The sequence below is a fragment of the Garra rufa genome, chromosome 19 (genome assembly GCF_049309525.1).
Source record: "Garra rufa chromosome 19, GarRuf1.0, whole genome shotgun sequence".
Classification (NCBI taxonomy): domain Eukaryota; kingdom Metazoa; phylum Chordata; class Actinopteri; order Cypriniformes; family Cyprinidae; genus Garra; species Garra rufa.
This window is the reverse complement of record NC_133379.1, coordinates 38171883-38188319: the sequence shown is the minus strand read 5'-3', so window position 1 is coordinate 38188319 and position 16437 is coordinate 38171883. Positions and strand designations below refer to the sequence as shown.

Below are 16437 nucleotides of genomic sequence, written 5' to 3'. Positions count from 1 at the left end.
TATATCTTGCAATTCTGACTTTATTTCTCAGAATTGCGAGTTTATATCTCACAATTTTAAGAAAAAAGCTAGAGATGCTATATGTAAACTCACAATTGCAAGGAAAATTGTAAAATAAAAAGCCACAATTAAATTGTACAAAACCATAATAGTATCTCAATGATGCAAAATTAGACTGGTATTCAGTACCTTCAGAAGCTGGTCTTTACTGCTAATGGTGACCAGCAGGTTTTCTACAGCAGTTTGGTTCTCAGTCACTAGCCTCTCTCTGTCCTTCACTGCCTCTGACAGCATCGCCTCTGTGACCTTTAACCTCTGACTCATCTGCTCTGCGAGGTCACGACCCTGAGACTCTGACTGGTTCAGAACCCTATTGGCCATCTCCTGCAAAGCGATGGAAAAAAAAAACACTTTCACACCAATCAAATTCTGACTCACACCTGCACCAAAAACTAAAGTGTGTTTACCTCCATATCTTTTGTTTTGTTGTCCAGTGCTTGCTGTAAGTGCTGTATAATGGCGTCTTTCTCTCTCAGCGCCCTCTGAAGGTTCTGCTCAGTCTCGTCTTTAGATCTCTGAAGGTTTTTCAGCGAGTTCAACAGCTGCTGCAGCTCAAGATCTCTTTCCTTTATGAGAACATCAAAACTCTGCACACAAAGAGGAATAATCAGCATCTGCTTTTCTACATTAGCACTTAAATGTGATAAAATGACACATTTACTAATGCAAATTCTCTCTTACATTAATAGTCTCCTCGTTGTGTGAAAGCAGGTTGTTGAGACGTTCCACATCTCTTTCTTTCTCTCTCAAGCTCAGCTGCAGCAAATGGATCTCATTTTCCTTTTCCTCCACGGCTGCAAACTTCTCATCCAAGGCTTTCTGCTCACAGACAATAACGCACACAATAAACAGAGAAACAAATCATTAACATACGACCATCCACCTAGAATCATTATCTGAATTAAGCAGGTTGCATATAAATACAGAAAACATTAAACGAAGAGCCACAAACCTCAAGTGCTTTCTCTTTCTCCTTCAGTCGTGCTCTCAGTTTAGCCACCATTGGATCACCTTCCTCTTGGGTTCTGTTCTTCTCCAGATCTTTAACCATGTTCATATAGTCCTGAAAACAAACAGGTATGAGTAAGCGAGCACAGAAAGGTGCTGTGTGTAAGCTTTGTAAGTGTGTGTGGGTAAGTGTATCTATGTACCTGCAGCTGCTGGTCCTTATGATTCAGACTGGTTGTGAGTCGTTCTATGGTATTCTGTAGTTTTTGTTCAGCAGCACGGTTTTGTTCTTGCTGTTCCAAGCGCTGCTGTTCTAGAGCATTCTCTCTGTCAGCCAGAGCACCGTTTAGCTTCTTCAGCTGGTTCTGAAGATCCTGCAGTGAACAAACAAAAGTAAAAACTATTCAAATTAATTATTATTATTATTATTATTATTAAAAATGACTGATATGGTTCATTTGAGCATAATTTATCATGATTTGTGGTATGCGATCTGAAATCCCAGTCGGAGCACTTCGAAACGCAATGGTTAACTGATTTGTAGTTTCAAAAAACCCATCACTACATGCTTTTTAAAATCGTTACAAGCAATGCTGAAATTCAACAATGTTTGGCTCTTGTAATTTGATCTGGTTTTTGCTAGTGAACTGCTTGAAATGAATGATCAAAGTCACAAGTTTGAATCAACTCGAGCGGTTCCAGCGTAAATGACTTAATCCATTCATTCAGTTCATCTGTTCCCCCTTTTGTGTCTTCATCCATGTTTACATGACACTGTCAGTACTAGTACTGTTTTATTTTGTTTTATTAGTTTTATTTACTAGTGTTATTTAATGAAATAGGTGAAAAAAAGTATTTCTGTGTGAATTTTGTGTGAAGACATATTAAAGATGTTTAAAAAAAAATTAAACACTTACTTTACAGATACATTCAATACTTTCAATAATTCAAGCACTTTTCAAGTACCTCTTTGGGAATATTGCTATTTTCAAGGGATTTCTAGGTCTTAAATTTTTTTAAAAGTCAAATTCAAGTACTTCATGCACTTTAACCACCTTGTATGAACTCTAATTAACGAACCAAACCTTTTGAAATAATTATTTAGTTAAATACTGCTTTTTAATCGCAATGTGTGTCTGCGCTACCCACGTTTATAGTTTTGTCTCCCTTCTTTTTCTGTTGCTGTAGTTGCTCCAGCTCTTGTTCCAGTTCAAGTTTGGCCTGCTGAAGAAGGGACAGTTCTGAATCTCTGCTGCCGAGCACACGCTGCAGCCTCTGGGCTTCCAACAGAGAGGAGTGAGCCTCCGCCTGGAGCCGTGACAATTCAGCCTGCTGCTCCAGGAGTAAAGACTGCTGGTCTTCAGCTCCCTGGAAAACACACAAGTAATGCACACTATTATATGAGTGATGAGTAGCAACCAAGCAGCATGACAATAGTTTCAGTGGTCAATCAACTGCTCAGGGTCATCACTGAAGTGCACAGTCACAAATACCTGATATTTCTGTAGTTTGGCCTTATGAAGGGCCTCTCGAGCCTTAGCCAGAGCCTGATCTTTCTCCTGAAGATCACCAGATAGATCCTCAATCTGAAGAGATTGAAAAAAAAAAAAAAGAAAGAAATATAGGTTTTGTCACAGGCATACTAATTATACTAATTCACTTCTCTGAGTGAAATCATGCGAGACTGTTTTTAATTACACTCTGACAACAAATTCAAGTAAATACCACATTCACAAAAGAAAGATTTAAATTAAATTTCAAAAATGTAAATTTAAAGTCAGCTGTAAAGTATTAGCTTCAGATTTATGTCTGTATTATCACCGGTACAAAAAAAAAGATCGAAATTCAGCATTTTAGAACTATTTTTAAATAAATTGTAATCTTCTTCTTTATTCTCTACTTATTTTAATTCTAATAATAAAAGTTAACAAAAATAAGTAAATAACCAGTTTTAATTCTTTGACTGAGTCACACCTCTTTCTCCTTTTCTTTGAGAACCAGACTGAGGCCCTGGATGGTTTTGTCCCGTTTCAGAGAGTTCTTCTTCTCCGCAGCCAGTTCCATCTCTCTCTCCTGCAGCTCATCGGAAAGATCCTAAAACACAAAGAGGACTTTCACATCCTTTGCTGTTAATTTAATGACAACTTTTAGTTTTGAGATTTTGTGTGCATAGAATCCATTTCTAAAAAGTATTATTTTTGATATTTCATTTCTTTAAATATTTAAATTTTGGTTAAAGTATTCATTATTTTTATTTTATTCCGTGTTTTGTTTTTTAAAGTTTCTTAATGTTTTATCATTCATTTACTTTATTCATATATGTGACCCTGGACTACAAAAACAGTCATAAGGGTAACTTTTTTATATTGAGATTTATACATCATCTGAAAGCTGAATAAATAAGTTTTCCATTGATGTACTGTTAGGATAGGACAATATTTGGCTGAGACGCAACAAATGAACGAGTGTGCACTGAGAAAATCACCTTGAAAGTTGTTCAAATGAAGTTCTTAGTAATGCATATTACTATTCAAAAATTAATTTTTAATATATTTATGGTAGGAAATTTTCTAAATATCTTAATGGAACATGATCTTTACTTAATATTCTAATGATTTTTGGCATAAAAGAAAAATTAATAATTTTAACCCATACAATGTTTTGTTGGCTATTGCTACAAACATACCCATGCTTCTTGCAAGTTTTTGTGTTTCAGGGTAACATTTAGAAACCAATTAAGTTTTTTAATATTTTATTTCAAAAATATAAAAATATACATTATTTCAAGTTACGAAAGTTTTAGTTTACTACAATAACTGTGGCCTGCAGTTTTGCTTTTATGCAAAGAGGGTTGGTTTGCACAGCATTTACCTTCTTTTCTCTCTCTGTTTCTTCTAGTGTGTGTTTGAGGGTCTGGTGGCTGTTCTTGGCTGTGTTTAGCTCTTCAGTCAGCTGTCTGGTTTTCTGCTCCAATCTGCTCAGTTCATTCTGCCTTTCAATAAACACCTGCAACAGACAAAAACATGCATTTAATTTGCTGCTAAAAAAAACTGTTATGCATTAGCCAAATCTCCTATATATTATTTGAGAAGGCAGAGGGTCATTAAAATCTCACACCAAGTGAATCAGCAGTGTACCTCCAGTTGTAGAGGCATGTATTCATCATTAAAATCCTCCTCCATCTCTCTCAGACTTCTCTCTAGCCTCAATTTGCCAGACACACCACAGTGGGCGTTTCCATGCATATAACTTGGATTTTTTAATACTGGAATCTTGCTACTTTTGCATCGTGGGACAGGCCACACTCCTTGCACACATTTCAAGAGCTGCAGTATATCAAACACCAGCGAGGTTGTTTCTACATTTGCGGGGGTGGAGCTTCTCAGTGGGCGTGTCTGTCTAAGAGGTGATGCAGTGATGAGGGCGTGGTCATGCTGCTCCATGGCCACTGATTGGAGAGAAGCTGACCTTGAAATCAAAGCGCTCTTCTTATTTACAACATCCAAATAGTCTCGACTAAGAGAGCGAGGTCGGGTTACCACCCCACTAGCTGTTTTAGAACTTGAACGTGAAGAATTCCATTTCGAACGCTGTGATCGATCCGTTCCTGTTTTACTAATCGGCTCAAGACTCACACACCTCCTCAATCGACCTTTAAACTTCTCTTGTTGGCTGTCACCACCTGAATTCACAAAAACAAGCACTTGACTTCTTCCTAGGGCATCCTGGATGCTTGAAATCCGTGTATGGTGCTGCTTTGGTTGAACCGGTTGAGGTCGCCGAATGCTTTGCAGCTGTTTTAGAGTATTTAAGCTTGCTGCAGTCTGAAGATCCTGTTTAACAAATACATTTCCACCCGTTTTGGTCGGGTTGTGTTGTCTGTATTTGTTTGTGATTTGCGCTTTCAGTCCATCTCTCTCGTTCTGCATCCGCTGCAGCTGAACAGCGTGCTTTTCCTGCAGCTGTCCAATGGCAACGTCGCATTGCACGACACGTTCGAGTAAAAACACGCATTTCCCGCAGAGAAACTCACTGCGGCCGTCTCGTTGCAACTCCACGCCCAACACATGCGAGAGGACGACCGCTAACCTCAGACGGCCACATGCACTGAACAACCAGCGACACTGACCGCCTTGCACGCACACGCCACAGACACGGCATGGGTCACGCATGTTCACCAGACCAACGCTACAGTTTTCTGATCTGTATGCATGCTATCTTGCTGTCCATCTGCCTCCGTTTCTTTCTGTCCGTCTTGCTCTGCACTCAATCTGAACTGCCTTGCTCACACGCAGATTTAAACCCTTTAATCCACAAACACACACAGGAAATCCTTTGGGTGATGTGCACGACTGCTAACACACACACACACACACACACACACACACACACACACACACGCAGAGAGTAATCCACTAAGCTCAGCGGCCATCCGATGTGAAGAGTATTTGGGCCACTGATGCTCCTGCTGTGCCTTGAGGATGTTACATGCTAGTATTAAACATATGCATGAAACAGTAAATTTCTGATAATCAAAACAACCCCCAAGCCAATTCCACCTCTTTTACCAATCAGAATTACATTCTCCTGAAAATCTCACCTACGGACTAGGGATGGGACGATACATCTACCTCCGGATTCAATACTATTACGCTACTTGGGTGCCAATATGATATGTATTGCAATTTTTTTTATGCTATGATAAGCTGCCGATTCAAATGTTTAACAAAATGAGTAGAAAAAATACTTTCTGAAATAAAATAAAGTGCTATGTTACTTTGCAAATCATCTTAGTCATGTTTTCCCAGCAAAACAAATTTTACCTTGTTTAAAGGTTGTATCAGCGATTTCTAGCCTGAAACATAAAGAGTCAATTTCAGCTGACCTGTCATCACGATCCGCTCGCTGCCTGCCCCATAAATTGTCTGTGAAAAAACCGCATCTCTGGTCAGCCTAGGGTCCGAGATATGCCAAAAAAACAATCGGCACTACCAACCTTTCCACACATAAACAAACAGTGTTCCAACCAATCAGCGTCAGGGGTTTGGTGTTGTGGACTTTCGCTCCGCCTCCCTCACATCCCTGCACCAGTAGGAAAGTCCACAACACCAAACCCCTGACGCTGATTGGTTGGAACACTGTTTGTTTATGTGTGGAATAGTTAACAGCGTCGATTGTTTTTTTGGCATATCTCGGACCCTAGGCTGACCAGAGAGACGCGGTTTTTTCACAGACAATTTATGGGGCAGGCAGCGAGCGGATCGTGAAGAAAGGTGAGCTGAAATTGACACTTTATGTTTTAGGCTAGAAATCGCTGATACAACCTTTAAGGCAGGTATATTTTGGTGATCCCATTAACAATAACATTCAAACTGGATCATTTTAGAGCTTTAAAGTGCTGGAAATTCATTAAAAACGTATTATTATTTCTACCACAACACCATGGTTATAGTTGGCATTAATACTTCTGGTTTTGTGACGCAAGTCAGCGCTGTTTATAACAGAGAATTCTGGGCAGAATTGGAATAATTCTCACTAGATCTTGCAGCAACTGTTTTGTTAAATCGTTTTAAAAAGAATCGTGATAGTTAGATGAATCGATTTTTTCTCCCACCCCTACTACGAACCTACAGACCAGAATAGCAGAGATTTTAGACACTTTTAACCTTGGCCAAACACATAACAACCACTTAGCAATCACTAAATTGGATATAACCACTTATAAACTATATACAATTGCACAAACCTGTCCAAACTGAGCATCATTTTAATTTAACAGATATTTAATTTTTAATGTTTGATTTCCATTTGCAACAGTCACAGACTGCTGTCAACCTGCTAATCCAGCTTAGCACATTGCCCTTCGACTGGGTTCTCACACTTATTGAGCTTTACTGTCATTTTTAATTACAAGATAGGATTTTTAGTAATAATTTTACATGGGTTGCAACAGGGACCAAGCTGTTAAATGAACCGATTTAAATCTGAATGCTGTTGGAATAGATGAATCAGCTTTCAACCACTCGAAGCCCGTTTTCTGTTAATGTAGGTAGGTTTGGAAAACATGGACAGAATTGCACAATCCAGTCATCAAAACGGAATTTGCTAAATTTTGAATGAATAAATCAAAAGTAGGTCATTACATTTAAATAAAAATGCGATATAGACTAGAGTCTGTAAAATAGGAGTTCTTGAACAGAAACAAACTCTAGAACTGAGAGTCGCTTCATGAGCATTTTGCCTTTTTTTTTGAGAAAAACTATTGTCATATCATATTCAAACAGAAATTTATGGGTCGTCACAGCACCCTGGTCAAAATAAAAGTTTGGTTAAACTGTGATAGAAATATATTACTTAATATAAAGATAGTACCACTACTACTAATAAAATTAGTATTAAAACATTTATAAGGAATATTTACCAGAAAAAAAGAGAACTAATTTTGTAAATAAATAAAACTGAATTTGAGAAAAAACTAAAATTCATAGAAAATTTTTATATTTTTTGTTCAACTTCATTTATTAGATATGCTTTTTACTTCTTAGTTTAACAATTAAAACAGAGTCCAGAAAAGAAAAAAAAAAATCTGAAAAATTCATATGCAAAAAAAAAGTATTTGAAAATTTTTAATGGAATTTGGGGAAAAGTAAAAATGATTTCATAAAGCCCTATGTGGGAAACAGCCTCCCAATGAATCACACAGGCTGATATCATCATGCTGGCTTGCTTACAAGTAAATTTTACTCTATACTACTTACAAAGAGGAATGTGAACAGCTGTCTGCTTACCTCTTTGTCTCTTTCAGCATTTTCTCTCCCACGGTCTAGTTCTTCACTAAGAGCCTGTAACATAAATCATTACTCAGTGTTTGTGCATGTGTGTTACAGAGAGCAAAAACCTTGATGTATGAAAGCTGCTGTGCTTTACAAAATGAATGCCAAATGTACACTGCAAAGGCGACACAGAGGCATTTCAAACCTGGCAATTATGTGTCTTTATACAGACTGGGTAATGAGAAGACATAAATGCATTTACACAGCAATTTTAACTGTACACTTGTAAACTACAGTCCAAAATGCCAAAGCAACTATACATTTTGGGCAGGCACAGAGCAGCCTTAAAGTGTTAGTTAACCCAAAAAATAAAATAAGCTTATTATTTACTCACCCTTAAAGGAACACTCCACTTTTTTTTAAATAGGCTCATTCTCCAACTCCCCCCCGAGTTAATAAATTGAGTTTTACCGTTTTGAAATCCATTCAGCCGTTCTCCTGTTCTGGCGATAGCACTTTTAGCATAGCTTAGCATAGATCATTGAATCCTATTAGACCAATAGCATCACGTTCAAAAATGACCAACAAGTTTTGATATTTGTCCTATTTAAAACTTGACTCTTCTGTAGTTATATCGTGTACTAAGACCGGTGGAAATGCAAAGCTGAGAGTTTCTAGGCTGGTAAGATTAGGAACTACACTCCCATTCCGGCGTTATAGTCAAGGAAGTTTGCTGCCGTAATAAGGCTGAAGCAGGAGCAGTAATACCACGCAGCACATGTGCTAATGCTAAACTAGCTGGGAACTCATTTCTGATAATACTTCGCCTGCTTCGGCCATATTACGGCAGCAAACTTCCTTGACTATTATGCCGGAATGGAAGTGTAGTTCCTAATCTTATCAGCCTAGAAACTCGCAGCTTTGCATTTCCACTGGTCTTAGTACACAATATAACTACAGAAGAGTCAAGTTTTAAATACAACAAATATGGAAACTCGTTGGTCATTTGCTATTGGTCTAATAGGATTCAATGATCTATGCTAAGCTATGCTAAAAGTGATATCGCCAGAACAGGAGAACGGCTGAATGGATTTCAAAACGGTAAAAATCAACTTATTAACTCGGGGGGAGTTGGAGAATGAGCCTATTTCCAAAAAAAGTGGAGTGTTCCTTTAAGGCATCCTAAATGTTTTTTTTTTTTTAAAGACAAATGTAATTAGAGTTATATTAAAAAATGTCCTGGCTTTTCCAAGCTTTATTATGGCAATGGCAGAGTGCTTCTGTTTAACAGTCCAAAACAAGTCCAATAAAGTGCATCCATCTATAATAAATGGTGCTCCACACAGCTCTGGGAGGTGAATAAATTCCTCCTGTAGCAAAATCGATGCATTTTTGTAAGAAACACAATCTAGAGAAAAGTAATTATTACAGTTTAAATATAGATATTTATATAAATATGGAGGCCCTTTTTTATTATGGACGGGTGCACTTTTGACTGGTTGAAGAGAAACACCCATTGCCATGATAGAGCTTGGGAAAGCCAGGATAATTTTTAATATAACTCAGAATGCATTTGTCTGAAAGAAAAAAAAAAAAAAAGTCATATACACCTATGATGGCTTGAGGGTGAGTAAATCATAGGTTAATTTTCATTTTTGGGAGAACTATCACTTTAACTCATCTGTGTAACAAAGCCTTAGGAGACCAACCTGCAGCTGACTGTCTTTTTGGCCAATAAGGGAGTTCAACTGTGCCATCTGCTCTGCCATTGGCTGGTTCGGGTCATTCTTCCGAAGCTCTCCAATCATGGTGTCCTGATTTTTGAGTGACACTCGCAGCTGCTCAATAACACTGAAGAAATTATACAAGGATTATGTTAATAGTTAAACGTTTTAATGTAGTGTAAACCTTTAAATTTCTTTTAAAGGTGACATATCATGAAAATCTGACTTTTTCCTGTGTTTAAGTGCTATAATAAATATAAGTCCTTAATGCATAAACCAACCCATAAAACGCAAAAAAGAACAACACAGTAACTTTGTTTTGATAAGCCTTTCTCTGCAAGATTGTAAAAAAAAAAGAAGCTGCTCAGATTTTGCTCTTTCTGTGACACTGAATCTTCGGGATCTTATTATAATATTACTGAAACTTCACTGACACATTCTGGGGACACCAGAGACTTATAGTACATATTGTAAAAAGAGGCATAATATGTCTCCTTTAATCACCTCTCCTTTTCTTGAAGGGCCTGCTGGAGCTCTCTGACCCTTTCCGGAGTAGAGCCTGAATCATTTGAGGGTCCTGATTGGTTGGCAGCTTGCAGCTCTTTCTCCAATCCAAGATTCTTCAGCTTTTCCTGTTCAGCAATGGTGGCCATGCTTTCCAATTCCTCTTGGGCAGCTTGCAGAGACTGTTGAGAAAGAGAAAGCAATGACTAAAGATGGAGAACACATTCCCAAGCATTTGTTATAAACATTGTGGGGTTTGTTTTACCTCCTCGAGTTCTTGAATGCGAGCGCTGAAAGCTTCTCTGAGTGAGGCCATTTCTCTCTGCATCTTCTCTCTGCCATCATCAACACCTCGATTGGCAAGACTCTCTAATGCTTTCCTAGACAAACAAAAACACACTATTTTGATCTGTTTCTTACATCCAACGCCTTCTGCATGTGCTCAATTGAAAATACTTGATCTGAAAGCACAAATGACCAGGTGTGTACAGGTTTTCATCACTTTGCACTGTCAACAAAAATGTTATTAGGGGTTCAAGCACGTAGTGCTTTAAAGCCTTAAAGCGCTTGAACCCCGGTAATCGCTGCTTGCAGCTATATTTTCTTAGTATTATTAGCCATTTCAGTGAAATAGATAGAAATTAATAAAAAATAATATTTACTTTTTTTTTTTAAACTGTGACTTTCTACTTAAAGCAAAAAGTTGCCACTATGTAATGAAATCACAGACAATCAGAACAATTTAATGTTTAATGGCTATATGGAATTTAATTTTGGACCAATCAAATAGCGCTATACTTTAAAACTGTCAAACTGATAAAACAAAAATCAAGACATATAATGTAGCACTTGTTTCAACAAACAAGCATCAAGATTAATCGCTTAATGCTCTATCATGTCGTACCAATAATTAGTAAAAACATGAAGTAAACAAATGGGCAGGACTTACGATGCAGACACAAGCAGTTCCTGTTTCTCAGCCAGATCTCGTTTCATTGACTCTACCTCCACCTTCAGCTCAATGTTCTACACACAGAGACATAAAAGTTACTTACAATAAAAAAATATATAGATAATCAAGCACAAAACAACCGTTTGTTTAAATGTGCAAGTATGAATGTGTGCACATGTGACCCTGGACCAGCCATAAGGTTCAATTCTTTAAAATGAGATTTAAATATCATCTGAAAGCTGAATAATGCTTTGCTTTGATGTATGGTTTGTTAGGATCTAAATATTGAGAAAATCGCCTTTAAAGTTCTTAGCAATGCACATTACTAATCAAAAATTAAGTTTTGACATATTTACAGTAGGAAATTTACAAAATATCTTCATGGAACATGATCTTTACTTAATATCCTAATGAAAAAAATAATAATTTGACCCATACAATGTATTTTGACTGGTTGTGTGGTCCAGGGTCACATATGTGTGTACTGTATGTTTGTATGTGACTGTGCGTCAGTCACCGTTTTGTAAATGTCCTCGGTTGAGTCATCACATTTCTGCTGCACACGCTCTTCCAGAAAATAGATCCTGAGCTTCAGGTTGAAGTTTTCCTTTTTCAGAGCTGTGATTTGCTGCAGGGGAACCGCAGAAATTACTCCCAAAATACTCTTTATTTACATATAATAGAATATTTTAAGGATCACATTTGAATTTATATTTATAGATTCTTTTAAGTCAAATCTTATAAATGATCCAGTTCACAAAACCATACTGAACGACTCATTCACGAACTGGAAAAAAAACCTTCTTAATTTTGGCTGAACATTCTTTCATACTAAAATATTTCTGAACATTCAGTTCTTCCTCATTACAATATTCAGACTCACTCATAAATAAACATGAGTTAAGCTGTTCTCCAAATAACTGAAAGAGAGACGGGGAGGGAGGAGACGAGAGCTAAAAGCGAAACAGAGCGACTATAACAGACTGTGTGTGGGTCAGTAATGAGGGTTGGCATGAATGTGTGTGTTAGAGAGATGCTGGCAGGGCAGTGAACTGTGCGTCATTGTCCTCCGAGCGTTTTTCACTTCAACATCTGGGGCAGAAAGAGGGGGAAGGGAAAGAAAGATATAGAAATGGAACGAGTCTGGAATAACCACAAACGCCACAGTGATGGGCAGCCGTACTTTTTTTTAAAAGATCTCTGTGTTTCAGTAGCACACAAATACACTTTCTCTCATTCAAACACACTCAGCCACAGGAATGCACATAGATCTTTATCACAGCACAAAGAAATAAACACTTTTCCTTAAATGGACAGGCAGATATTCCATACCAGAATATCATTACTGCCTGGAATCCAAAATAGTTGCAACACGATCCATTAAAATGAAGTTCAAAAAACTAATGAAAATATACTCCAACTCAAAATGCATCAGCTGCAGTGAATGGGTGCCGTCAGAATATCAAGTAACAATATGATTTAGGCATCATACGCGCAGTTGCCTAAAAAGGCTGTTTGAGTAAAAAGCTCACCAAGTCGGTCTCTAACTAAAAGGAAACAAAAGCAAACATCTTTACATTATTGTACTTACGTTTTCGTAATCTTTCATGGTCAGAGCTTTGGCCGGAGACATCCTCTGCCCTGGAAACAGAGGCGCTGCGGACGACAAGACAACAGACGAACAAATGAACAACAAACAGGGTTCTGTTCACTCCAGAAATGATCATTGTCTCACTTATTTTCATTTGACCCTTTGAGGCTTTGATGAAAATCTGATTAAAACCATGTGGTTCGACACGTAAGAGAGAAAAACAACAAGTGTGTCAGACTGTGTGGCTTTATTACAGAGTTAAAGGTAAAATGCTGGAAGGAAAGAACAAAATAAATGTCTTTTTATCTTGTTCTTTTGCATAAACACTCTCTATTACTCTCTACATCTCTCTCTATCTCTATTGCTCATTATTGTTTTCTGTGTATGTGTATTGTGTGTAAAAGTGTGTGTATACATTATTTTATAAGGTGTCATTTTTAAATGCATTTTTTTTGTATCAACGCTAAGAGAGAATGAATGTGATCCAATCTTGTCATCCATCATGAGGTAGCAATTCTCAGCTCAAAGGATTATGTTACAAGACATGAGATTGTTTGTACCTGTCATGTCATCCATGCTGAAGTTGCCGCTGTTCAGAGACTCTGGCAGCCTGGAAATACTGCAACATAAACACACACACAACACAAAGAGCCGAAGAGAAGTTTAAATACATTTACAAAAGCAAAACTGCAAGACAAATACAATGCAACCGCAAAACTGTCAGCGTTCATCCATGAAGCAGGTGCAAATATCCAGCGGTTACACTCGACACCACAGCGTCTATTCTACTCTACTATCCAGCTCGTGGAAACACACACAGACATTGTGAGGATGGACAATGCATACGTCTGTGGACGCTTTTCATAACACAACCTCAAGGCAGAAGTACAAATAAAGTGTGTGTGTGCTTTCATAACCGTTTTAAAGAGCAGTGCTGGCTACAAGCATGCTGTAATCTGAATGTACAGATTACAGCATGTTTATGTTGGGTTTTTGCTGTAACTCTTGGCTTCCTAACAAGTTCAATCCCCTTTGGTCCTCTGACAGTCACCCAGACCTATCACAAGCCCGTTGAGACACTCAGCACACTGGACTTATGTAAGACCAAGCAGCTGTCAAACAGACTCTTGCAGGTCTAAACATCTAATGCATCTTTTTTCTCATTAGACATCCATCATCTAAACCAGACCAATTTATAGGTCTATATATGAGATCAGTACAATAATAATTATATATTATAATATAATAAAAAATATATAATAGAATAATATATTATAGAAATTTTTTTATTTTATGTTTTCCATTTTTATTCTAATTATAGTTTTATTAGTTTTAGTTTTTGTGTTTATATAGTTTTTATTAATTGTATTATTTTATGTATTAAGTTCAACTAAATAAAAACAAATGTTGCCTAGCTGCAAAAAATTTACTTCAGTTAAGTAGAAACAAAATGTTTTATCATGTTTAAAATAGATACTGATCAACATAAATGTCTTTAGTTTGTGTTATTTTGAAATCAATAAGATACTATTATTACTATTATACGTATTAATGTATATATTTTTTTCTCTTATTTACATTTTTAGTAATTTTGTTGTGCTTTTGTTATTTTTTTTTACAAGCTTATTCATTATTATTAGTCATTTTATTACATTAAGTTCAACTAAAAGAAAATGAGAAATGCCTTGGCCATTGGCTGAAATAAATGCTGTTTTTAATTTCATATTTTTATTGTTTTATATTTTTTCAGGTAATATTTATTTTACGCAAGAACATTTTTTATGGAGTCAACTATAATTATCCTGACCCATATACACTACTTTCAATAATTTATTTTTAATTTCTGCATTTAAACAATAATAGTGCAATCATTATTAGACTAAAACATAAATACATTATACACAGTGCAACTATTTTAATAATTTAGACCTGTCAAATGATTAATCATGATTAAACGCATCCATAATAAGTGTTTTTGTTTACATAATATACTTGTGTGTTCTGTGTACATTTATTATGTATATATATATAAATCCATACTCAAACAAGCATGTATATATTTAAGAAAAATATTGTTTATATATTAAAATATTTATTTATAATATCAATTATATGAACACAAATATATACAATAAATACACAATATCTACATAATAAATATACATAGCATACACGCATATATTATGTAAACAAAAACCTTTTTTTGGATTAATCGTTTGAAAGCACTAATAATAGCAACTTTAGTTTTTCAACTTTTAGTCCTGATACTGAATAACCGGTTACTGATTATTACTGGTTGATCTCTAGTTTAAATCTTTCCTCTCAAATCAGCCATATGTCAATATCTGCCACTGAAAAAGCCCAACATAACTCTCAAATGACCACTACATCCTATGTGTTTACAAAAATACAACAGCTCCCATAATATACATACAGCATTCATGAAACCACATTCGTGTGAAGACAATAACAGGTGCAACTTTGCTCAACAACAATGTAAACAGTGTCAACACCACTATTGTTCATCTGTTTATTTTAATCTAAAGTATTCTGAGCAATATGGATGGAGCCAAACGGACACAACGCCTTCAACACATCACAGCCACACAACTTCCTCTTCTCACGTTTTCCTGCACTGTTAGCATTGTGCTAGCCACAGGAAGACACACATAAACTATTAAATAACTGTCTCATGAGTTCACATATGAGCTAGTCTCAGAAACGTATTTAAATTGGTTAAAAGCTCCTCTCAGATGTCAGATTATCAAGCGGCTGACTGCTATCAGCTTTCGTCTTGTGTTTCCCCACAGGCTCACCACCTGCTTCATAAAGGTGACACTGCAATGACAATGACAACCATCAAGACAGCACAGACGATCTCTAACTTGACCATCCTTTAACTCCTGCCTATTAGAGAGCTGCTGAACTTGACAAAGTCAGAGCTGTGAAATAAAGCAGAGATCTACTACAAATACACAGCTGAAGTCTACAGCACTAACTCTATAGACAAGCAGCCCAGGTGTAACAGAGTTACAACCTACCTACATTAGTCCTTCACGTTCACATGGCCACAGAAAGGAAAAATATAGAGATCAGTATGTCAGATAATAAATAAACAGGAGCGCCGTTCCGCTATGTGCCGTTTCCAGGAAGGAAGTAATGTGTTTTCTGCTATGACAGCGCATGATCAACTCATAGCAGCAGCTAAAGACTCTCTGTCTCTGTCTGTCAGCATTGCTCAACACCACAACTAAAGCCACTTTAGAAACTGAAACCGAATGCAATGTGTTAAATGCTTTCTGTGCAATTAATGCATTGCTCTAATAAACAAAATAATTTAACTACACCTTCAAGTCTGGTTGAATTAGTATAAAGGTGTTTTAGTGCCATGTTAAAAAATTAAAACAAAAAATCAGAACTGAACTAAGAAATAAAAAAAAATAAATAAATAAAAAATTTCCCAGTGCAATCCGGACCATTGGCATGCGCAATAGGATAGAATATACTCTCAAAATATTCGAACTTTAATCTTGTAATTGCTACGTAGTATTTCAACTTTATTTGACTTTATTCTCGTAACGTTTCGACTTTTTTTTTTAACGTTTCGACTTTTTTCTTGTAACATTTTGACTGCATTCTCGTAACGTTTTGGCTGCATTCTTGTAAAGTTTTGACTGCATTCTCGTAACGTTTCGACTGTACTCTCGTAACGTTTCGCTTGTATTCTTTTATTCTCGTAACGTTTCGATTGTATTCTTTTATTCTCGTAACGTTTCGATTGTATTCTTTTATTCTCGTAACGTTTCGATTGTATTCTTTTATTGTCGTAACGTTTCGATTGTATTCTTTTATTGTCGTAACGTTTCGACTTTATTCTTTCATTCT

The 16437-nt window shown here is 36.5% G+C and overlaps 1 protein-coding gene across 2 annotated transcripts in view; it reads right to left on the bottom strand.

Annotated features, from left to right (window-relative positions):
* cdk5rap2 (CDK5 regulatory subunit associated protein 2) overlaps positions 1-16437 on the bottom strand; it is a 59668-nt gene that overhangs the window by 42001 nt on the left and 1230 nt on the right. For both annotated transcript variants that reach the window (XM_073824101.1, XM_073824102.1), the window contains exons 2-18: positions 13113-13171; positions 12553-12617; positions 11479-11589; positions 10959-11035; positions 10275-10389; positions 10010-10191; positions 9491-9632; positions 7797-7850; positions 3880-4014; positions 2983-3102; positions 2502-2594; positions 2158-2376; positions 1212-1382; positions 1013-1123; positions 742-879; positions 468-647; positions 190-384 (exon numbers count right to left, since the gene is read on the bottom strand). In XM_073824101.1, coding sequence (XP_073680202.1) covers positions 190-384; positions 468-647; positions 742-879; positions 1013-1123; positions 1212-1382; positions 2158-2376; positions 2502-2594; positions 2983-3102; positions 3880-4014; positions 7797-7850; positions 9491-9632; positions 10010-10191; positions 10275-10389; positions 10959-11035; positions 11479-11589; positions 12553-12617; positions 13113-13171 — 2167 coding nt within the window. The remainder of the gene's footprint in view (positions 1-189; positions 385-467; positions 648-741; positions 880-1012; positions 1124-1211; positions 1383-2157; positions 2377-2501; positions 2595-2982; positions 3103-3879; positions 4015-7796; positions 7851-9490; positions 9633-10009; positions 10192-10274; positions 10390-10958; positions 11036-11478; positions 11590-12552; positions 12618-13112; positions 13172-16437) is intronic.